The sequence below is a fragment of the Ctenopharyngodon idella genome, chromosome 1 (assembly GCF_019924925.1).
Source record: "Ctenopharyngodon idella isolate HZGC_01 chromosome 1, HZGC01, whole genome shotgun sequence".
NCBI classification, from domain to species: domain Eukaryota; kingdom Metazoa; phylum Chordata; class Actinopteri; order Cypriniformes; family Xenocyprididae; genus Ctenopharyngodon; species Ctenopharyngodon idella.
In genome coordinates, this window is record NC_067220.1 from 20079410 (window position 1) to 20104390 (window position 24981).

Here is a 24981-nt window from a genome sequence, read left to right on the forward strand (position 1 = left end):
TTTGAAAATTTAATTTCTGTAATGTCCAAACAGTTGCATTACATTTTTAGTAACATAGCAGAAGGTTTAGTTACTATGGGTGACAATTCAGACAATTCAGACTTCGCTCTATTCATTCACAATTACATACACTACATTAGCATACATAATACCACAAGGGATTTATTTCCTTTGATATTAAAGCTGTGATTTGTTTGCAAAAAAGGATAGGAAGGATGAAAGGAAAGGATGTCCCCAAAAAGGATAGTACAAATGTCCCCACAAATGTCCCCACAAGGATAGTAAAACCTGAAAATTTTCCCCATAAAGAAAGCAGCTTATAAATATTTTTTTTTTTGTAAAATGCAGAATGTTTTCTGTGAGGGTTGTGTTTAGTTGTAGGATTGGGGAATATAATATACAGTTTTTACCGTATAAAAATCATGTCTATGGATCATTTCTATAAAAAGTCCCCATAAAACATGAAAACTCTATAAGTGTATGTGTGTGTGTGTGTGTGTAAACCCCAAAATATCGGGACCAAATGTTGACATTTGACATGTTTTTGGTCCCCATGAAGAAAACAGATTATAAATCATACGAAATGATGTTTTTCTTGAAGGGTAGGTTTTGTCACATCCACGCTTCCCCGGACTCCGTTTCCCAGAATCCTCCTTGTTCCACTCCTGTTTTCACTTCCCTCATCAGCCTTCCCGCCATTTCCCTGGATTCCCTGCACCTGTTGTCTTCGTCAGCACTCCCTTTAAGTTAGACTCACTCCCTGCACTCCTTTGTCAGTTCTAACGTTATCCTAAATGTGTATGGTTGTGTTACTTGCTCCTTGTTGATTAAATACCCGTATTATTGTGGATTTCCGTATTCGCCTCGTCTCTACACCACCTACACGTAACAGAAGAACTGACCAAACCTTTGGAGATCTACAATAAGTATGGGATTATTCCTGGTTCCCGAGCCTCCCCAGCAAGCTTCAGCGGTGGATCGCCTGTGTGGGTGCCGGCAGGACAGTCGCCCGCTGGAGAGGTGTGGAGGAATTTACCGAGCTTGCTTATTTGGTGAACTGGCCAGATGCCCTGTTAAACGCTTGTTTTCTAGCGGGACTGGACGAGAACATGATTCGTTTTATTGAATCAGCGTGTTTTTTTTCCCTAGTCGAGACAATTAATCTGATTCTCTTTCTGAATTGTTCTGATTTTGTAATTGAAGAGGTTCAAGAAAAGTCATGTATTCCTCGTCCAGTCCCCACAGAAAAACAGGCGGCCTGGCCAGTTCGCCAACCGCCGGTTTCCTCCGTCTACCCCTCCAGTGGGTGTTCTCCTGGTGTCCTGCCGGACCCAAACCCTAAGCCGGCAAAGGAAAAAGTCCACCGCTAAGTCCAGACGGCCCAAGAAGGCCGCTAAACAGCCCCAGTCCCCAGTGGATTCTGCCGCTGAGCAGCCAGAACCCCCTACAAAGCCTGTCGCCCAGTCTGAGCCCTCGCCAAGGGAGGTTGACTGGCTAATAGACTTTTGGACTGAGCCCGCTCCAGCCTCCCGCGAGCCCGCTCCAGCCTCCCGCGAGCCCGCTCCAGCCTCCCGCGAGCCCGCTCCAGCCTCCCGCGAGCCCGCTCCAGCCCTCGCCGGGCCCCGCCCCGGCTGCCAACGGGCCCCGCCCCGGCTGCCAACGGGCCCCGCCCCGGCTGCCAACGGGCCCCGCCCCGGCTGCCAACGGGGCCCGCCCCACGTGCTCCAGAGCCCGCTTCATCCGGTCACGAGCCAGCCGCTCCAGCCAGCCGCTCCTGCCGCCGCCGCCGAGCCAGCCGCTCCTGCCGCCGCTCCTGCCGCCGCCGAGCCCGCCCCTCCTGCCGCCGCCGAGCCCGCCCCAACTGCCGCTGAACCCACTCCAGTAGCCCACGAGCCCTTTGAACCCCTGAGTCTCCCAAAATATTTTTTGGGGGGGTGGGAAGGGTATCTGTGGGTGGGAAAGATGGGGGTGGGCTAGGAGACCCTCCGTGGCCTGCCAAGGTTCCTGACCCTCCGTGGCCTGCCAAGGTTCCTGACCCTCCGTGGCCTGCCAAGGCTTCTGACCCTCCGTGGCCTGCCAAGGCTTCTGACCCGCCCTGGAGACCTCCGCACCCGCCTGCACCCCCCGCACCTGCCTGTAGGTCTCCAGGGTGCCCACCCCCCCTCCCCGCTGTTTCATCTGAGGCGTGAGGACACGCCTTCCGGGGAGGGGGAGGTAATGTCACATCCACGCTTCCCCGGACTCCGTTTCCCAGAATCCTCCTTGTTCCACTCCTGTTTTCACTTCCCTCATCAGCCTTCCCGCCATTTCCCTGGATTCCCTGCACCTGTTGTCTTCGTCAGCACTCCCTTTAAGTTGGACTCACTCCCTGCACTCTTTTGTCAGTTCTAACGTTATCCTAAATGTGTATGGTTGTGTTGCTTGCTCCTTGTTGATTAAATACCCGTATTATTGTGGATTTCCGTATTCGCCTCGTCTCTACACCACCTACACGTAACAGGTTTAGGGGTAGGTTTAGGATTAGGAGCTAGAAAATTACCATCAAATATCGCATCTTACCTTTTCTGTTTTGTCTGTTTTCCAAGTTGCTGTTATATAATCTACAAAGAAATTAATTTCTACTTGTTTGTAGCTTATACAGCCACTCAGACTGTGCTCAAATTTACTGGCAGGTGGTTTAATTCACCAGCTGTTGCGTCAAAGAAATATGTACTTATTCAGTATCACCATATGACGAGCATTTATTTATATAAAAAACTAAATTCCCAGTACATATGCACAGTTATATACGGGTATATTTATTTATATTCTGTTGGGATTAGTTACATAATATTGTGGTGAGTCTAATGTTTTTTTTTTTTATATATATATATATATATATATATATATATATATATATAATGAATTAAGCATGAATTAATCTCACGACATTATATCCCGCATTCAAGCTTATAACTAATTCTGACAGATTAAAATAATGAAACTAAGACATAATTTATTTCCCAGCCCACATTATATTCAACATACATTAATCAGTCTTAATATAGTAAGCAGAGCAACTATGAAATGTGCAACAGCAACAATACTACTACTATTAGGTTTGTTAATACTGTGCATATTTACAGTTTTTAAGATGATGACAGGAGCATATGAGAGTGAATGAGATGAGAAATATCATTGAAAGATGACAGAAGTATTGCCATTTATGATAGATCTATCCAGAAACATGCAGTATATGCGTCCAGGGTGTGAGCAGTCCTGTTTCTCATGAGTCAGAGCATCAGGTCTGTGTGAGAAGGGAGCTGCCAGACGATGATTTCTGCAGCACATCGTGAAAAACACTCTTTTTTACATGGAGTGTAATAATGCATAGCCATACCAAACAGCCACAGAGAATGATATAACCAATTTAAGCGCCATCATTTCGAATTAGTTTTTAAATTTAGCTCTTAATTAGAGCTTTGTAGTCTCACCAATAAATCACCAAGACAGTTTAAACATTTTCATGATATTTAATTCAGAGTTTAAAAAAAAAAAAATTGAAGAACATTTTACTGAAGAATAGTTTGCAGTTTCATCAGCAGAAGCCAGCTAAGTCTTACAAGGAGTTCGTAGGCTGATCTTCGTACATTCACATTTCCACAGTAATTATACTCTAACAGAACTAACTACGTCATTACTTCAGGTTAATTGATTCTGATTGGCTAAGAAAAATAGACAAAATTTGTAATTTTCCACACATGGACTGATAGTCAGAAGCGTATCTTCATCTATCACGCTTCTGATGCTCATTGAAATGTATTTCAAGTCTCTAACTCTGTGTGTTCCAGGTTGTTTTTGCAGTGACTGAGTTTGTTATTATCGGTTTGGGACAACAATTTGTGGAGAATCCCCCAGTGGATCTTGCAACCCTGTACACAGACATGTCCCCTTCCATTCCCCTGGTCTTCATTCTAAGCACGGGTTCAGATCCAATGGGAGCATTTCAGCGGTTTGCCAACGAGAGAGGATACCAGGATCGGTACTTATACATGCACTATGACATTTACTGTATACACCCTGTTTGCTCACTCACTTGCTAGTAAAGTGACATATGTAAGTACATACTTACATGAATTAATTAATACTCAGAGTGTTGTATATATGTGTTGATTTCAGTATGTGATATTTATGAAGATAATTTCTTTGCTGTTCCGGTTTTCCTGAAAGAAAGGCTTACACACTTCACATTGCGCTCAAAACTGGGGTACCACAGATATCAGTGTTTGGACCTTTATTCTTCTTCACCTATACTACTACTTCAAAACCAATGCTTCTTTTAGCACTGCTGTACCAATGACATTCAGCAGTACACATCATTTCCTCCTTCTGTGTGTGTGCCTTGTCGACATATCAGCTTTAATTGTGATGAGTTCCTCTTCCTCTCAGCCATGACATCCCTCACAAAATTCCTCTCTGTCTCATTCAGAGGTCACATAGTCATTGCCTCCTGGTATGTATCATCACATTGTGTCATCCTGGGTGACATGCTCTTATGATAGCAGCAGTCTTACTTGACCAAAGGTTTACTCAGCTTCTAGTCCAGGTTCTGTCAATTTTATAGCTAGATGTCTGTAATTCCTCTCTTGTTTGCCAACCAGCATCTCCTATACATCTGCTATATTTCTAGAGTGGGTCCAAAATCCCATCTCTCAAATGGTTTTTAACCCTCTGTAATTTTTTCATGTCACGCCTCTGCTCAGATCATTTTACTGGCTGCCAGAATATGATAGAATTAAATTCTAGACACTGTTTCTAGCCCACAGTGCTGCCAATTTCCTGTCCTCCCATTACTTTCAGTCTTGCAATAAATCTTAAACCTGAGCCTGGATGTTACTTCTGCTTGCCAACTAAGAGAGCAATAGATTCATTAGTCATATTCCAACAAAGCCATAAGAAACACATTTTCAAAAGTTTCACCTTCTGTCAAGGACTTGTACTAGTTTTGGACAGCCATACTTTAAATAACACCATGTTATACTTTGTAGCTTATTCTGGCCAAGAACTACTCATTTAAGTAGGAAGAGACTATTAAGGCCCCGATATATTCACAAGTTCTTTTTCATTCTTCGCTAAGGGGTAAAAACAAGTTTGAAATGCCTTTTCAGCGATACACTATTAGTGAACATCCCTGTTGTGAACAATGCTGTTGGGAGTGGCATTTAGATGAATGTATGCTGCATGTTTTCCTTTCAATCACAAAATAAACACAACAAAAAAGACAGAGGTGAGAAAACAGCAGTTAAGAAAGCATCAGCGACATGGATGTGTTTGCACTCCAATCAAGTCATGTCATGTTTATTTATATAGCACTCTATAAAATAGATTGCTTTAAAGCAAGCAGCTTTACAGTATTAAACATGAAAAAACTGTGTCAGTGTTGCTTTTATATAGAATTACAGTTACAAGTTGAATTATTTAATTTCAACTACAGTATAAAGCAGCTCTCTTGGGTGTTCATGTTTTTACTCGTGGACATCTGACCCTAGCAGACTGAACAGAAGAAATGAACCGGAGAAGATTTCCATGTAAAAGAAGGTGGAGCCCCAGAGAGCACCTATCTGTATTAGGCAATTGCCACAGACCAGTGGTTGTTCAAAGGTGTTTATCAGCTGGAGCAAACTTTTCTGTAAATTTCGCAAGCTGTTTCGAACTCCTGAAACAAACTCCAAATGAAATTTGTTTTGGCCTGAAGTTGTTCAAAATTCAGTTTGTTGTTTGATTCTGCTTGAAGCATGTTGGGGCCTTCAGACTGGCATGTAAAGCTGCCAAGTACCGTTTTATTTATTTTTGTGTTAATGTGACATTTACTGTAGGCATGGGTGTATTTGAAATAGTTGTAGTAACAATAATAGACCAGACAAAATTTGACAAATCCAGCAACTATGATAAACACGACAAATCATTGTGATTTTCTTGAATTGCAGGGTGAAATCTATCTCGCTGGGTCAGGGTCAGGGTCCTATAGCAGAGAAGTTGATTATGGAAGCTTTGAAGATTGGTAACTGGATCTTCCTGCAAAACTGCCACCTTGCTGTGTCTTGGATGCTGGCAATGGAGGAACTCATCAAAACCTTCAATGAACCTGGTTAGTTTGTATGTGTGAAAGAGTGAGGGCTTGCTTCAGAGGATAGTACTTTAAGGAAGGGGTCTTCAGCAGGGATTCCTGCAATCCCTAGGGGTCATTTATTGTGTAATAACAAAATTTGTGTAAAAAAAAAATGAATGTATGTAAGATTTTTTAAAATATTTTTGAAAGATGTCTTGTATGCTTGCCAAAGCTGTTTATTTGATCAAAAATACAGAAAAAACAATATTATAGTAAGAAAGTATTACAAATTAAATTAATATTTATATATATTTTTTATTTTAATATATTGTACAATTTATTCCTGTGATGGCAAAGCTCTATTTCTAGCCATTACTTCAGTCTTCAGTGCCACATGATCCTTTAGAAATCATTCTAAATCCTAATTTGGTGCTCAAGAATCATTTATTACTATAATAATTATTATTATTATTATCAGTGTTTAACAGTTCTGCTCCTTAATAATTTTGAATATTTATAATACTTTATTTATGTTAAATACACACTTGACATGTGGTTGATATAATTTCTCTAGAACCACTGAAGCTGAAACTATTAGATTAATATGATCTTCCAAATAAACTTCAAATGAATGACTCGATTTATTTAGCAACTATTTTTTATCTTTATATATTTTTGTCTGTGTCCATGTTTGTGTTGTTCAGTGAAAATATAATTGTTCTGTTTTAAGACACCTGTTTTGAACCTGCTTCTTCTACCTTATATTACAGATTGTGTGTTGCACATGTGTATCCATTATCAAGCTATATTTTGGCCTGTATTATGTTCTTGTATGACCTTTGCAGACACTGTTATCCATGAGGACTTCAGACTGTTCCTTAGTTCCATGCCTACCAATGTGTTTCCTGTCACTGTATTACAAAACTCTGTCAAGGTAACACAAGGACACAGACTTGCTTCAGTACATACATACATAAAAGCTTTATAAAGTTATATAGTTATATAGTTCTATGAGTATATATAGTTCTATGAGTGCTCATACATGAGTACTAATTTTTCAGGAAAGTATGCAGATTCCTTTATCTCATTTTTTATCTTTTGGAGATGAAAACATGCATCAATGTAGAGCGAAGTTTCATGTGTCAATGGCATCCATATGCTGATGACATGCACATATTTTTACCTTTACACGTCATTCATCCTTCCAGCTCTCGGATATGTCTGCATGTATATCAAATTAAAATTTTAGTCACACTAACGCAGTCACACACTCCTGCAAGAAGAAGATAACACTTCAGAAGGAGGAGCGCTTTCATATTTTATTCACTCTCTACCTAATACATTAACATCCCTGTGCTCACGTCCCTATCAATTAAACCCCAGCTTTGCCCAAATCACTGGAAACAATAGTAGTTTATAAGACCTCAAACAATGTTTCATTATAATGAAAGTGAAGTGACATGGATGTCTTTAAGTGGTCAGACTGTTTAGAGTTTGTAACTTAGTTTTATTAATTTTAGCAGTTCTATTTTGTCTTTGGCTTTATTTTTTGTTTTGTTGCTAATATGTCTGTGTTGCCAGGAAACTAATGAGCCTTTGTTAATGTGATGGTAGGTTACTAACGAGCCCCCAAAGGGTCTCCGTGCCAATGTGAGACGCGCCTTTACTGAGATCGGCAGTACATTCTTTGAGGAACACATCCTTGGCAGGAAATGGAGGAAGATCATTTTTGGAGTGTGTTTTTTCCATGCCATCATTCAGGTCAGGGCCCAAAATTCAGTTTCTATTCAATTTGAAGCCTCTAAAGATTATAAGGTTTAAAAGCATGAATGCAGTTTTTAAGATTCAATAAAAACGATTAGATGGAAACTTTGCTCTTGTGCAGCTTATATGGTAAATTTGTTTTGGAGTAACTTTAAATTGTTCCTGTGAGGTTAAGTTTACGTTTTTTATGTGTCTATGATTTTTATGTACAGCTGAAAACCACTTACCTAGTAGGTGGTGGAAAATAAACAGTATGAGCTGTGTGCGAATATATTGAAATATATATATATATATATATATATATATATATATATATATATACTACAATTTTAAAGTATTTTATTCTCATTAAGGCTACATTTGTTTGATCAAACATACAGTAATAACAGTAATGTTGTGAAGTATTATTACAATTATATATCATTATATTTATTCCTGTGATGGCAAAGCTGAATTTTTAGCAGCCATTACTCCAGTCTTCAGTGTCACATGATCCTTCATAAATCATTCTAATATCATTCTATTAAGTAACATTTATTATTATTATTATCAATGCCGAAAATGGTTGTGCTGCTTAATATTTTTTGTGTAAACTGTGAAACATTCTTTCAAGATTCTTTGCTGAATAGAAAATTCACAAGAACAGCTTTTATTTGATACAGAAATCATTTGTTAAATTTTACATTAATCTAGTTAAAACATGTTTGGAATAAAGCAATTGTTTGTAGAATAGATGTTCAGGAGGGCTTTACTTATTCACATCTTAAATCCTTCTCTTATGTGTTTATATGTGATTTCCTTTGTGTGTGTGTATGCATTTATGTGTGTCTAGGAGAGGAAGAAATTTGGTCCTCTGGGCTGGAACATCCGTTATGAATTCAATGACAGCGACAGAGAGTGTGCTCTTCTCAACCTAAACCTCTACTGCCAGACAGGACACATACCCTGGGATGCTCTTATATACATCACAGGTATATGTGTGTGTTTATTGCAGAAGTATTTATAGGATCAGTCATTAGCCCCTTTCACACAGCAATCCCGGTAAATTACTGTAAAATTACCAAAACGACTTTTCTGGTAAATACACAAATGTGCTGTTCACACAAGCAATAGCGTTCTGTCTTTTTACTGATAATATACCATTCACACATCAGAACCAAAATACTGGTAAACTTTGTGATGTCAGTCATCAAAAATGACATTTAAAAGCACTTTAGTTTCATTTTAGTTACTTTTTTTTCTTTTTTTTCTTTTTTTTACTTTTGAGTGACAGATGTAAAGGGATGATTACACAGAATGCAGTTTTGCTCTTAATAATGAGTTACTATAGTATTGCAGTTACTATAGTACGAAATAACTGCAGAGCCGCAGTTTAACCAGGCAGGGTCTCGAGTGCGGGACTCAGCACAATGGTCAGACATCCGTCTAGCGCATGTTTACATAGAAAAACAGTTAAAAGCAGTGGAACTTACAGTAAACAGCTCCAACAGAGCTTTATAATTGGCCCAAATTAAACTTCTTATGTCAGCGCGTTCTGACCTTGTACGTGCTCATACCGGCAATCTTCATTCTTTGTTCATCATACCGGTAATTTACTGGTAATGTTTCAACTTCTCATACTGGTTAATTGCCAGAACCGATTTACCTGTATTTTTTTTAAAAGGTCCTGTTCACACGTGATCTCTTACTGTAATTTACCGGTAATTTACCAGTAAAGACTGTATGTGTGAAAGGGGCTATTGATTCACATTTTCACATGTTCCTCTTAGCTTGCTAGTATTGTTGTGTGTATTAATATTAATATTTGTGTGATAGTATTGAAATTTCTCAGAAAGTCTTTTGGATTCTTTCACTAAAATTTCCAAAATGTTTTATAATTGTTACGAATGCATTGCTCTTATGTAGGCATAATTTTGTAGGCCATCAGCTGGTTACAATAAATGTTATTAAATTTGGTGCAGCTGGTGGCATGCGGGGACTAAGAGAGAATGTTCCAGTAATTTTGTTATGAGAGGCTTTGGGAAAGACTCATTAAGGAAGCTTCACACAATGTCAAACTGTCTCATTAATTCTTGGCAAGGTGTCAGTCAGTCATGCAATGAATTGAAATGTGTTGGTGTGTGTGTTTTATTGTCTCTGTAGGTGAGATTACGTATGGAGGCAGGGTGACGGATGCCTGGGATCAGCGATGCTTACGCACCATACTCAAGAGTTTCTTCTCTCCAGCCACATTAGACGATGGCTATACCTACTCTAAATCAGGTATACACAGACACAGGTTTACTTTGATAAATGGGGAAATTTCATAGACTTCTGTTGTTTTTATATACAGTTCGTTCTAAATACTATAATCTTACCCTAACCCCAACAAGAAAAGATTCTAAATTTTTACAATAAAAAAAAAAAAACTCTTATCGGCAGAGTGTCTGCCCGGTCTTAAAAAAAGGTCTTAAAACTTCTTACTTTGCCCTTACACAAATTAAGGCCTTAAAAAGGTCTTAAATCAGAGACGAAAGTCTTAAATTCATGAAGTCATGACAAATATCTTTAAAAATATAAATATCTTTAAATCAAGATACATTTACTTGAGATGCAAATGTAAAATGAAGTATTGAAAAATTTAACAAGATTATCAGAGTTTATGCTTAAAATAATTGGCAGATATTTGTTCTGGTTTTAATCATAAACTCAGTTTATTTTGATCAATTTCACAGAAACAAGACATTAAAATGTAGAAAATTTAAGAAAATTTAGACATTAGACAAAAATGCAGGGGAAAAACATGATTTTTTTGCAGTGTGATCAGAAGGTACAGTAAAAAAAATATATTTCCATATTCTAGTGATTCTGTAGTGAATCAAGCTACTTTTTTTGTCAAATTAAATAAAAGGATTTGGATATCTGTTGTAAGTTGTATTGTCAAACTCTAAAGTGTTGCTAATACAACTCATTGTGTTTCTTCCTAGACATTTACATTTCGTCCCCTTGGAATTATAAGGTTCTATCTGACATTTTAGTCAAAACTGAGTTATTCACATATTCTTATTCCGTGACAACTTATTTACATTGTGATGTTGTTACATTATGTGAGGTCTATCCACAAAGGCATATGGAATGCAAAAACTTTGAAGCTCAGTATCTCAAAACTGCTCAGAATGCAGATAAAACCTTATAATTCCAAGATGGTGATTTAGAGAACATATTGACATATTGTTTTCCCATTGATTTATTCATAAAATGTGGTCTTAAAAAGGTCTTTAAAAAGTCTTACATTTACCTTCATAAAACCTGCAGAAACCCTGTATTGGTAAATAATACAGGCATGCATTCAGCTTCAATCATCAAATACAAAATCTTGTATTTAGACTTGCAAATTACATAAATTAAAGATGGAGTGTGTATTTTTCCAATGCTGAAATACTTTTTGCTGTCCCAGTTTTAATGTGCAGAGACAACTATAATCACAAGTATAGTGGTTGAGAGTGGCGGAGCACGAGGGGAAGGGGAGTGTTATGTTTGCGAACCCTTTTTGTATATTTTGTTTAGTGCCACTACACTTTATTACAGGCTTCATGTTAGTGCCACTAGATCATTACACACTTCAACTTTAAATAACAAAGGCTCTCTTTCCTTTTGTGCAGGGATTTATTTTGCTCCTGATTCAGACAGCTTGACTGACTATAAACATTATATTGAGGATCTGCCTCTTATTGATGATCCAGAGGTCTTTGGCATGCATGAAAACGCTAATCTAGCCTTCCAGGTAACTCTCACCTTTTCTTGCCGCACAAAAAATGAGATAAAGAGCACATCTTTAGATAAAGAGCACCTGCTACCTGACATATACTGTAACACACACATGGGTCTCCTTTCCATCTTTGAAAACAGAGGCAGGAGACAATGACACTAATATGCACCATTCTGGAAGTCCAGCCCCGCTCCTCAGCAGCTGGTGGAGGGAAGAGCAATGATGAGGTGGTCCATGAGCTGGCTGACTCCATCTTAGCAAAGATCCCTGGTTAGTCTCAAACCTCTGTAACTCTCTGCACACAAGTCTACTGTCACTTCATTAGTTTTATAATAAGTTCTTTGGACCTGCCTGTGTGTGTGTGTGTGTTTCTGTGCATGATGTGTGTGCATCTGAGCAGAGAAATTAGATATGGATGCAGCAGTAAAGAGTCTGTTCTTGCAAGACTCGAATGGTAGAGTTAACTCCCTAACCACTGTGCTCGGACAGGAGGTAGACCGCTTTAACTTCCTGTTGCATGTGCTGAAGGTAAGAGACCATTTTTTTTTTAAAGATTTTTGATTGTAAACTACAGATGATGAATTGATTACAGCAGCTAATCAAACAAGAATGAATGAATTATTGATCACATGCTCTTGATTGTTTGTATTTGTGTGTGCATGCATTTCCTGCAGAGTTCGCTATGTACTCTGCAGAAGGCAATAGCAGGTCTAGTGGTGATGTCAGAAGAAATGGAGAAGATTTATAACAGTTTCCTGAATAACCAAGTTCCTGTTCACTGGTCTAATGCTGCTTACCCATCTCTCAAACCTCTCGGCAGCTGGGTTAGAGATCTCACCCTGCGCACTGCATTTATAGAGGTATGTCTATGTCACCACTGTTTCCCATTAATTACCTAGATGTGGCAGCCTATTCATTTACTCAGCCACAGTTTCATAAAGAACTGAAAATATTTGACACTTTTCATAATAACATAAAAGATGCCTAACATTGTGTTTTGCACCATTGCTTTGGCAATGCATCTGTCAGTCAACTAAAATTGCATATGACTTCACAAAAGGCTGCCATTATGTTAGTATATAATCTGTTTTCCGCATCTCAGAGCGGCTCGGTTCACAGTAAATGCTGCTAAATCCATCTCTGTGTGTGCTGAGTTTAAGTGTGTGCCTGCAATTTGGGAACGCAACGTGTGCCAAGTTCACTTTATTTTTACATTTGCATAATTTACAACATTATTTGTGGGGAAATTTACAGAACTTCACTAGATTTGTAATGGGAAGTGTTTATAAACTAAACACAGAAGCTTAAAGGTCTCCCTGCAGTTTTTCCACCACATAAAAAGGTAAAAAGGTTTTAGCTCTTGCAAAATAAGAAATTAAAAAAAATAAATAAGTATTGTAATTTTACTTCTGTAGTTTAAAGTAAAATATTTCATCACCAGATTGATGTGTTTAACTGTAAAATTTACTTAAAATTTAAATGTTGTTTAAGGGGGTGCAAGCCCCGCATATATTAAACATATTTTAATAGCTTACTTACTTTTATACATTTTGATGCATCATGCATTTTGATACATGGCTCACAGGCTTGAAGCTAATCTGTAAATCTGTACTATAGTATTCTAAAAAGACAAGGCATTAAAAATAGTCTCAGGTTTAAGACTCCATTCACAAGCATGTGCGCAGACACACACACAGACAAACACACTTTTTCTTCTGTATTCAGGAGGTTCACTTTCATTGTACATGGACAATTTCCTCAGGGTTGGGGATTCCAGTGAAGGCCAGTGATATATGAGCTGTGTTCTGTTGTTATTATAGTTCATGAATGGAGCGAGAGGGGCTCACAGCCATTCCGAACCACACTTAAAGAACCTACATAAACAACTACAATTTCTTTACTGTATATCCTCGCTTCACTGTCTGGCACACACATATGGTGATAGCTCTCTTGCACGGGTTGATGGGCACACTCAAACTGTTATCTCTGACTGGATGTGCTGTTCCGTGCGGCTGGTCTGAGTGCTCTGTTATATAACACACAGACACACACGATAAGCTCATGTTAATATGGATGAATTGCAGAAGTATTCATGTTTCTGAACTCAGCAAACAGGCTCAGCATATGTAACTGGACTAGTTTAAATTTCAGCAGGGAAGTGAGAAATTTCCTCTACATCAGCATGAATAGACTGAGGTACACTGCATAATATAAGCCCACCATCATAAATGAGAAAGAAAAATTTATTGTCCATTGCTGTTATTCTCCTTAGATGAAAGAGAAAAATTGAAATTGAATCCTTTTGTAACATTATAAATGTCTTTAAGGTCACTTTTGATCAATTTAATGCATTCTTGCTAAATACACATTCATTTATTAAAAAAAAAAAATGGTTGTGTACAATTTTTTTTTTCATATGTGAAACTTAAAGGAGATATTTAACAGAATGCCCAAGCTGCTCTTTTCCACATAATGGATGTACATTGGGCTGTCAAAAAGGACAATAAGTAAACTAGTCTATATATGACTTATGTGCTATACTAAATGCCTTTCAGAATGATATGATGGAAAGAAGGAGGTGAAGAACAACATGCACACACATCTCATTGACATTCTTGTCTTGTTTCTTGTGAAGCAGCAAGTTTAAATGTTTGGAGGGTGAATGAGATTTGAGAGCTAAGCCAGAAGGCAAGATTTTCACTGAATAAATAAAATTTCAGTTTTTTCCTCTCACAAATCTTTTTTGGGAGAAAATGAAGTGAACTATTTCTTTACAAAGACTGTGACACCCTAATAAAAGCATTTATTATTTATCAGCTTAGAACTATCCTGATATCCTCCCCAAGCAATATGATTTGAGGGTCTTTGTTAAGGTTATATATATAGTTGTGTCCATTAACTATAACCTACTGATTTTTTTTTTTTTATGATCTGAAGTAGAAATGATCCAAGATTGTCAGCTTTACCTTTGAGCTGACTTTGTTCACTGTTTGTTTTGTTTTGTTTTAAATGACCTTTGTTTTGTTTTGTTTTTTTCATATGGAATTCACAAGATTGTAAAGCACCCATTGATTGATGTGTGTGTGTGTGTGTGTGTGTGTGTGTGTGTGTGTGTGTGTGTGTGTGTGTGTGTGTGTGGTTGTGTGGTTGTGTGAGCAGAGTTGGATCACAAGAGGTCAGCCCAAGTCTTTTTGGATTTCTGGATTCTTTTTTCCTCAAGGATTCCTCACAGGTAAGAAACAAGTTTGCATTATTACCTGCTCTGGAAAATAACAGAATTAGGCCCTGGGAAATATGTGAAATCCAAACTTATATATACAGGATTTTTCAAATGTCATTTGAAACACCTTTGTTCAATAAAAAGTTGGTTCATGTGTCTCATAGGTGCACTGCAGAATCATGCACGTAAATACAACCTGCCCATTGATGAGCTAAATTTTCGTTTCAACATGGTACCAGTGTACAGAGACCAGACCCTTGTCACTGAAGCTCTGAAAAGCCTTGAGCCAGGGAAGGAACTTGACATGGACAAGGAGGTCAGTCTGGAAACAAGCGGGGATACGTGCAGATATATTTTAACATATTTTTGAATATGAATACAACAAAAACTTTAGATAGATACTGTAAACATGAACATCATGAACCCATGATAAAGGGATATCATTTTTATTTTTCCCTAAGGTCCACTTTTTTAAGCACCAATAACAGTCGTAATTTAGTTTTAATGATTTTCCTCTTTGAATTACACTGTCATTCAGACGTTTAGGTTTGGCTTATGCTCACCAAGGCTGCATTTATTTGATAAAAAAAAAAAAAAGTACAGTAATATTGTAAAATGTTATGATTTTAAATAACTATTTTCTATTTTAATATATTTTAAAATGTAATTGTTCCTGTGATGGCAAAGCTGAATTTTCAGCAGCCATACTGCAATATTCAGTGATCCTTCCAAAATTATTCTGATATGCTGATTTGTTTGCCCAAGTAACATTTCTTATCAGGGTTGATAACAGTTGTGCTGCTTAATATATTTGTAGAAACAGTGAAGCATTTTTTTCAGGATTCTTTGATGAATAGAAAATTTAAAAGAATACTGTTTCTTTAAAATAGAAATCTTGGTAACACTTTAGTATAGAGAACACATATAAACTATTAACTATGACATTTCCCTCAATAAACTCTTAATTTACTGCTTATTAATATTTAGTAAGGTAGTTGTTAAGTTTAGGTATTGGGTAGTATTAAGAATGTAGAATAAGGTCATGCAGAATAAGGCATTAATATGTGCTTAATAAGTACTAATAAATAGCCAATATTCTATTAATATGCATTCTAATAAGCAACTAGTTAAAAGACCCTAAAATAAAGTGTTACCGAAATCTTTTACAACATCATAAATGTCTTTACGTTCACTTTTGATCAATTTAAAGAATCCTTACGAAACAAAAGTATTAATGGTTTTTAAAAAAATCTTACTGACTCTATTAAAGGGTAGGCCAAGTTTCTGGACTCAGAATAGGTGTTGTTGTCCTGTATTTTAAAGGACAAGAGAAATTTGAGCTATAAACCCAGCCTTTCATCAGATTTTCATAATGCATTTTTAATTGCAATAATGATTTTATTTCAAAATGAAAAATGCTGTCATGGTTAAATCTCACATCATTAATGTAGTCAATACTTTGTGGTCTGCTTCTATAGCTTCCCACCATGGAAGATGGTGTGTTGGTTCATGGGATGTTCATGGATGCTTGTCGCTGGGATGACATGAACATGGTTATTGAAGATGCGCTGTCAAGGGTGATGAACCCCATGTTGCCTGTGGTGCATTTTGAACCTCAGCAAAACTATGTTCCTGAGCCCACTCTCTACCACGCACCACTGTACAAGACCTCCGCTCGTGCTGGAACTCTGTCTACTACAGGTCATTTTATGAATCTTGTGAAGTTTAAACAGTTCTAAAAAATTCTTTTTAAAAGTTTTTTAAAAGTTTATCCTGTTCCTGCCACAGAGTAAAATATAAATAAGTTAAAGGGTTCGTTCACCCAAAAATGTCATTAATTACTCATCCTCATATCGTTCCAAACCCGTAAGACCTCCGTTCATCTTCAGAACACAAATTACGAAAAAGTATTCTTGTCGCTTAATAACATTAAGGTTGAACCACTGTAGTCACATGGACTATTTTAACGATGTCTTTACTACCTTTCTGGACCTTGAAATTGGTAATAACGTTGCAGTCTATCGAAGAACAAAAATCTCATGGATTTCATCAAAAATAATATCTTAATTTGTGTTTTGAAGATAAACGAAGGTCTTACGGATTTGGAATTAATGACAGAATTTTCATTTTTTGGTAAACTAACCCCTTAAATGTAACTTTAAATCTCACAATTTTGACTTTAAACTTGAGTTCACAATTACCTTTATCTACAGCATTCTTAGTCTGAGGCAGAAACATTCTTCCATACATTTACCTCCAGTAGGCTATTGTAATATATATATATATATATATATATATATATATATTAAATCAACAGTTTAAACCATTAGTATCATAATTTAGCTTTGATACCTTTTTTTATATACCTTACTTTGTTCTTTTATTAAATTGTATATTTTTGTTCTGTCTGTTAGGCCACTCTACAAATTTTGTGGTAACTGTGATGTTGCCATCCAATCGGCTCAGTGACTACTGGATCTCAAAAGCCTCTGCACTACTCTGCCAACTCAATGAATAAGCAAAGCTTTACTTCTTGACTTTAGATCCTTTCTCAAGACAGCTTTTAGTGTTTTTGAGCATAAGTAACATTAAAGAATTAAAAAAAAAAAAAACATTAAGCATTAAGAATGAATTATAAATCAAAATGAACTGTAATGTTGCTTTTTTCCTAAATGCAGCTCTAAAATGAATAAATGCATCTACAATACATGTATAGCAGTAGAAATACTAGTTGTAAGTGAAACAAAACTGGGTAAACATAACGCATCCACATGTGCAATATCCAGAAAGTGTGAATTAAATGCCAGCAAATACTTCTGCAAAATACATAGATTCACCTGGAACTTTAAATTGTTTTATTTATTTTTTTATCTATATTTTCTAACAAAATTACTTATATCCACAGTGTTTACATAGTATTTTTACATAATACAACAGAGCACAGGGTCAGAATGAAGTCACAAAATAATGACACTCTGATTACTTGGACAAACTGGACACAAGTGAGAGATTTGGACACACTAATAACTGTAATATTTATATGAAAATGTCAAAATGATGACAGTTACAGAGCTTATTAATTCTACAGTTAACGTAGGTTATTGTTGCTTTGGTAGAGAAAACATTTGCTATAAATTTACGGAATTGTATTACAGTTCAATGACAACTTTTAATTCTAACATATTATTAAATGGTTCCAAAAAAAATTAGTAAAGCCTAGAAATGAAAAGAAACTGTGATATTTCCAAAGGGATTATTGGATTGAAACTGTGATTTCCAAAGGGATTATGGGATTGATTATGTTTGTATTTCAGCACATAAACTTCACAGACGTAGCTGTTGCGACTAAAAGTGTTAGCACACTTAGAACACGTCTTTACTTAAACCAAACTTCAAGTGCTCAGTCCAAATACAGTATATAAAGACATACAATATCACCCAAACAGCTTGTCCAAGGGTCTGTATGTTTGTTCAAAAAGTTCAAAAATACACAACTTTGTCAAGTTTTTTTTTTTTTTTAGTTTTTTTTTTTAATCTTAATTATGTTAACAACAGTTCACGTTGATCTCAGAACGATGAGAAGAGAAAGGACTCGACTTTAGTGGTAGACACTTCTCACACCCAATCACGTGTTTTTTAATATATATGTATATCTTTAAAAACCAAAAAAAAAAAAAATGCAATGCTATTGCAATTATGTGAAGTCTTTTGAGACTGCCTCAATAAAGTTTGGCGCGGACATGAGAATGGTAAAGGTGCAGATGATAGAGAAAAGTGAAAACGCCACCAGACAGAGACGATCCACGACTGCTGCAGCAAATTTCCACTCACTGCAGATTGCCTCAGCCTCATCCTGGTCACGGAATCGCTGAGCAATGTACATCACTTCCGCCAGGATACGATGGATCTCCTGTTCTCCTGCAAACATCCTCACTGCCTCCCGCTGTTCTTCATTTGGCGACCCGCCGACTCGACCACCGCTGCAAGACACGCCAGAGTCACTGCTGGGTGGGCAGCAAGCACTGTCAATGGAGTGGTAGCCAAAGTACAGGTTCATGTGACCGTTGGTGGTTGAGTTGGTAGAGGACGGCTGACCGGGCATTACCCCCATCTGAATGCTGCTGGCACTGGCATGGTGTGTAGGAGAATGGTCATATTTGGAGTTGGCTTTGCGTTCCTCGCCCGGCTTCTTCATGCGCAAGAACCAGGCACACCAGTTGAGCAGGATCACGCGCACCTAAGAAGAGCAGGGAGAATCTGCTAAAGATGGAGCACTCAGATGGGTGAACAAGACATTTCTCCCTTTATAATGATGAAGATATGCTGTATGAAGTCTCAGTATATTTCATTAGATTATGGGAAAAAGTGTCCACTAAAGGTTTGTGTGTTTAAAAATTTAAACATTCTTCAAGCGGCAGGTGCGTCCCACTGGACATGAACCAAATAAAAAAACACCAGACAGCTTTTCTTCTCATAAGAGTAGCTGAGGATACATTAAAGTTTAATACAAATAGACCTCATTACCTCTCCAGTGGGAGACCACGATGCCAACTGCACTAGAGTCATTCTAAAACTCACCCACATATTGCGTATATTCAGGATTCAGGAGGTTTTCTCTGATTTTTGTCAGAAGCAATTTTTTCTGCAGGATTTTTGTGAATGCAGCATTAGTTGCTTGAACAGAAAAGCAATAGTTAACAGTACATAAGTCCTGATAGTTTGTATCATTCCAAAAGTTTTATGTTTTATTTTAAAAAATATATATTGGAGTAATGCTCTGCAAGAAAATGTGAAGAGATTTAATGACTTTAGGTAGATGAGGAAGCCTAAAGGAATACAATAAATGTTTATGATCAGTTTATGATCCTCAGTCACAGTATGATGCCCAGTTTTTCCTCTGTAACAATTTACAAAGTCTGCAATTGTATGATGCCTAGTGTAAAGTCTGTTCAGATTTGAAAAGCTGTGCAATGTATTCCAGCCTTAACTCTAGATATCCACTGGTGTGGAATGAGCGGATATTGCCAATACATTCTCTGTGGGAGTTGAGAAACACAAAGAGCATCAAAAAGTTGAGTAATACTCAATAAATTTTAAATGAGGTGAAAAATGCTTTGCAGAAGCCAGTTACTTTGAGCGGTGATGTTTGCAATGAAGTTCTTTGCAACTTTCCAACTGTAAAATTAGTTTTTTTTGTTTAAAAATGCAAGACGCACTGCAACAGAATGGCAAAAAATGCAGACTTTCAATATGTGATTTTAAAAGTTGAACTTAACACAGCATCTTAAAAACAGATGTCTATCTAGCCTATGTTTACATAGAAAAATAAAGTTGGCTCTAAAGTTTCAATTTGAAGTAGCCTGACCTAGAAACCATAGACGTTCTAAGGCAGTGTTATTTTAGTGTCATTGATATACTATTAGTTTTTGTTAAAATTTTTAATTAGATTTTCTTTTTATATTTCTTTTTTTTTTTTTTGGTTCTGTTGTGCATTTTTATCATTTTTATTCGTTTTTTTTTTTTTATTATTATTATTATTTCTATAGTTTTTATTAAATTTTAGTTATTTTAGTACTTAAACTAAAAGAAAAAGATATGTTGCCTTGGTGACTAGATGAAAAAAATAAGTTTAACATTTTTTATATTTTATTTCACTTCATGTTGATTTTATTTCAAGTAATGAGAATTTTTTTTTTTTTTTTTTTTGGGTTTAATTTTTAATTTTAGTTAGTGATAATAACCCTGTTCTGAGGTCATAGTCCTGCACACTTTCTTTTTCACCTTAATATTAAACTCTAAAATCGTCTTATGTTACGAAAGGTAACTATTGGTTCTATGTGGTAATGGTGGAACGAGACACTGCGTCTTGAATTGACGCTATGGGGAACGTCTGGCCCAGGGAGATCATTTTAGACTGCGACCTTGGCCCACCACTACTTCTAGGGGGAGCATAATAGGGGAACTGCAAGAATAATTATCCACTATCCTAGTCCTAAAAACTCAAACCCCTAAGGAGCCACAGGGGAGTTTCAGCTGTACTACCCCAGAGTGATCGGGGGAAAGCGTTCACACCCTGCCTGGAATCGTCCAGGATCCAAAGACTCCCAGCACTCGCAAAGGTGCCCAATAACAATAAGGGATGAATAACAAATTACCTCTACTTGTTAGGTTCTAAATGGATCGGTAAGGGTTTACAACGGGGAGCGGAGGACCCTACTTTAAAACCCCTGACAGTGAGGGGAGGGTTCCACTCTACACTCAACCCTGAAGAACAGCCTACCAAAGGAAGCCTGCTATGTGCTAGCTAGCTTTTAAAAGGGAGCCACTGGGGAGCTATCCTACTTAAAGACCGCAAGGAGGCAGCTCAACCCTACTAGAACACTCATCTAGCACCTGCTATAGCCTGTACTTAATTAAATTAGCCATAGTGACAGAAAACAAGGCGAAATTCCTCAACTCGTTAGCATTGTCTACTATCAAGGTCAACTGGACGGGTCTATTCCTCTAAAGAGAAGCAACATCCCTACTTATTGTAAAACCCAACTGTGGTTTGGGAAGGAAGCAAACTAATGAGATGGAATAAATGCCCTACAATCCAAGTTCACCCTGTCTCTACCTGGAGGAAGTACTATAAGGGGAGAGGGCCCTTCTTTATAATCCAACTATCATTGGAGAGGGCGTCTCACTATTTTAGCTAACCAAGCTCAAACCTGAGTTAAATACGTCCCACCAAAGGACAGCAATTCCAGCCCACCAATATAACTGCTAAGGGCACTAACTCTGCTCTATCCTATTCTAGCAGAACCAGAAAGGGGAGCTAAGGTTACTTAAGGCTGCCACACTTATGGTCGCTGCCCGGAAGTATTGAGAACCATATACTATAGATAGTAACGGAGCAACATAAACAGGAGTCAGTACAGATTCTCATTACCTGGTTACCAGCCCCAGGTGTTTCCTTACTTAATTACCCAATTCTAATGGGGAAGGATTTTAGCAGCTTTACACTCAAGCCCTGTGCCAGACCTGTCAGAATGCAGGGGGTAAAATAATCGAACACGCCATTTACATCAGTCCAGCCTCAGGGCCTGATGTAAGTGCTTGTTACAACCTTTTGTGCCCCATACAAACCCTTGTTTGGGTTAGAGTTGGGGGGGAGGGGGGTATGACTGCTTCAGGAGACAGTCCCTGCCCCTGATCCAAATCTTTAAGCGGGACCTGCCTGCAGCATGACCATTGCAGACGCTTGTCCCACATCCCTCGAGAATACGGCCAAGCCCAAACAGAGCTTATTCATTGTGAATTTCTCACAATGGGCACATTCAGATTCCGCGAGAACTGAACGCGCATGGTCCACACCCAAACGCATAATGCAGAGGTCATGTGTGTCCTCAGGTGTCAAAAACCTGGGACACGGAGGCACACACTTTTTGAAATGCTTGCTCGAGTGTTTATCCATGATGATGGCTTTTTTAACACATGCTAATACGAACAAACGACTCTTAAAAACCAAAAAGCTGATGACGTACATTGCACGTGCCCTCTTTATACTCAAAGGCGCTTCGGTAATGACGTCATGGACTGTCGTCGGACAATAAAATTGTCGTGTTTATACACGTGCTTCAGACACCGGTCACGCTGTTGACTATCCCCATAGCGTCAATTAAGTGTGGACTTGGTAGTGTTGAGGTCCACTTCAAAAGGGAACTGCTCAATTTAAAGAGTTTTAACTCACCCATCTTGGCATCTTTCCCCCTTGTGGATCATGATGATGAAACTGCAGAACGAGGACAGTGACAACAACCGACAAGCCTACAATCATCATGGTGCTGGCGAAGTACTGAGCTATTGAACCAAAGAAGACACAACCGTTTAAATCTGCATGCTGTACTGTCTAAAACAACATCAACAAAGAAGAAGTTCTTCATGAGATTCAGTACATAATATGAAAACTCAGCAATTTGAATGTAGCCCTTAACTTACCTATGAGAGGAACTGAGTCAGAGGTGGCCGGCATGATCTCAGCCACCAGCAGCATGAAGACCGTCAATGACAAGAGGACAGTGATACCTGACAGACAGGTAAAAGTGGAAAAAGTATAAATTAAAATAATGTCATTCCTTCATGCATAATTATGCATATATGGTCATTGTATTAAAAAAGAAAACTTTACTGCATGTTTATTTTACCCAGTGATATCTTCTCTCCAGAATCAGCTGGCAGCAGGAACACAAGCAGAGCCAGGCCAGAAATGAGCACACAGGGAATGAGCAGATTCAGACCATAGTACAATGTTCGCCTGCGCATTGTTACTGTAAATGTCACGTCAGGGTAAGGCTCCTTACAGCACTCATAATACAGCTCATTACGCTTCCCAGGGACCCCTGACAAAACACAAAGGAACGCATTCAGGTTTATGTCGTACAACAGCAGGCATTTTCCACAAATACAGTACACTCTAGTGTCCCATTACTTTTTATGAAGCAGTAAAGGCACAAATCCCACGTTTTTTGTTTTGAGAATTATTGGATATTGTCTAGCATACAATAGCATGAAAAATGGTTAGTTTTAAGCATTTAATGGTTTGTGTAACATTAGCAACACATTATTAGCTGTTTGATAATGTATAGTATCTCACAAAAGTGAGTACACCCCTCACATTTCAGCAACCATTTTAGTATATCTTCTCAAGCGACAATACTATAGAAATGAAAATTGTATATACTTTAGAGTAGTGAATGTGCTGCTTGTATAGTAGTACAGATTTACTGTCCTCTAAAAATAACTCAACATACAGCCATTATTGTCTAAATAACTGGCAACAAAAGTGAGTACACCCTAAGTGAACATGTCAAAACTGTGTCCAAACAAAGTGTCAATATTTTGTGTGAGCACCACTGTTATCTAGCACTGCCTTAATCCTCCTGGGCATGGAATTCACCAGAGCTGCACAGGTTGATGCTGGGATCCTCTTCACTCTTCCATAATGACATCACGGAGCTTGTGGATGTTAGACACATGGCACTTCTCCACCTTCCGCTTGAGGATGCCCCACAGATGCTCAGATAAGGTTTAGGTGTGGAGACATGCTTGGCCACTCCATCACCTTCACCTTCAGCTTCCTCAGCAAGGCAGTTGTCATCTTGGCGGTGTGTTTGGGGTCGTTATCATGTTGGAAAACTGCGTTCGGCCCAGTCTCCGAAGGGATGCATCATGTTCTGCTTCTGAATGTCACAGTACATGTTGGAATCCATGTTTCCCTCAATGAAGCGCAGTTCCCCAGTCCCAGCAGCACTCATGCAGCCCCAGACTATGATGCTACAACCACCATGCTTGACTGTAGGCAAGACACAATTTTCCTGGTACTCCTCACCAGGGCGTCGCCACACATGTTGGACACCATCTGAGCCAAACAAGTTTGTCTTAGTCTTATTAGACCACAGGACATGGTTCCAGTAATTCATGCTCTTGGACAGGTTGTCTTCAGCAAACTGTTTGCGGGCTTTCTTGTGAGCCAGCTTCAGAAGAGGCTTCTGTCTGGGACGACAGCCATGCAAACCGACTTGCTGCAGTGTGCGGCGTATGGTCTGAGCACTGACAAGCTGACCTTGTGCTTCTGCAACCTCTAAAGCAATGCTGGCAGCACTCATGCGTCTGTTTTTTGAAGCCAGCTTCTGCACCTGATGCACAGCACGAGGACTCAACTACTTTGATCAACCCTTTCGGGGCCTGTTCTGAGTGGAACCCATCTTGGAAAACCTCTGTATGACCCTGGCCACTGTACTGTAACTCAAGTTTCAGGGTGTTACTGATCTTCTTATAGCCTAGGCCATCTTTGTGGAGAGCAACAATTCTAATTCTCAAATCCTCAGAGTTCTTTGCCATGAGGTGCCATGTTGAACATCCAGTGATCAGTATGAGAGAATTGTACTCAAAGCAACAAATTTGCTCTAATACATGCAAATTCGCATGGTCCTATCAAGCAGACAAAAACATGAACATGATGAATAGGACATGTGGCTTTGCATGGTTAAAAGACGTAGAGCTGTTATCACTTCGGGTGTACTCACTTTTGTTGCCAGCTATTTAGACAATAATGGCTGTATGTTGAGTTATTTTCAGAGGACAGTAAATCTATACAAGCAGCACACTGACTACTCTAAA

At 38.2% G+C, this 24981-nt stretch overlaps 2 protein-coding genes across 2 annotated transcripts in view; one reads left to right on the top strand and one right to left on the bottom strand.

The window, feature by feature from the left end:
- dnah6 (dynein, axonemal, heavy chain 6) overlaps nucleotides 1-17432 on the top strand; it is an 83772-nt gene extending 66340 nt beyond the window's left edge. The window contains exons 66-79 of the mRNA XM_051915720.1: nucleotides 3831-4021; nucleotides 5967-6127; nucleotides 6934-7022; nucleotides 7703-7849; nucleotides 8685-8823; nucleotides 9995-10114; nucleotides 11494-11615; nucleotides 11741-11870; nucleotides 12001-12128; nucleotides 12275-12460; nucleotides 14760-14832; nucleotides 14985-15136; nucleotides 16299-16521; nucleotides 17235-17432. Coding sequence (XP_051771680.1) covers nucleotides 3831-4021; nucleotides 5967-6127; nucleotides 6934-7022; nucleotides 7703-7849; nucleotides 8685-8823; nucleotides 9995-10114; nucleotides 11494-11615; nucleotides 11741-11870; nucleotides 12001-12128; nucleotides 12275-12460; nucleotides 14760-14832; nucleotides 14985-15136; nucleotides 16299-16521; nucleotides 17235-17338 — 1965 coding nt within the window. The 3' untranslated portion in view covers nucleotides 17339-17432. The remainder of the gene's footprint in view (nucleotides 1-3830; nucleotides 4022-5966; nucleotides 6128-6933; nucleotides 7023-7702; nucleotides 7850-8684; nucleotides 8824-9994; nucleotides 10115-11493; nucleotides 11616-11740; nucleotides 11871-12000; nucleotides 12129-12274; nucleotides 12461-14759; nucleotides 14833-14984; nucleotides 15137-16298; nucleotides 16522-17234) is intronic.
- Nucleotides 17433-17667: 235 nt separating this feature from the next.
- Nucleotides 17668-24981, bottom strand: part of chrna8 (cholinergic receptor, nicotinic, alpha 8) — a 69737-nt gene continuing 62423 nt past the window's right edge. The window contains exons 7-10 of the mRNA XM_051916573.1: nucleotides 23007-23201; nucleotides 22801-22887; nucleotides 22553-22662; nucleotides 17668-19057 (exon numbers count right to left, since the gene is read on the bottom strand). Coding sequence (XP_051772533.1) covers nucleotides 18515-19057; nucleotides 22553-22662; nucleotides 22801-22887; nucleotides 23007-23201 — 935 coding nt within the window. The 3' untranslated portion in view covers nucleotides 17668-18514. The remainder of the gene's footprint in view (nucleotides 19058-22552; nucleotides 22663-22800; nucleotides 22888-23006; nucleotides 23202-24981) is intronic.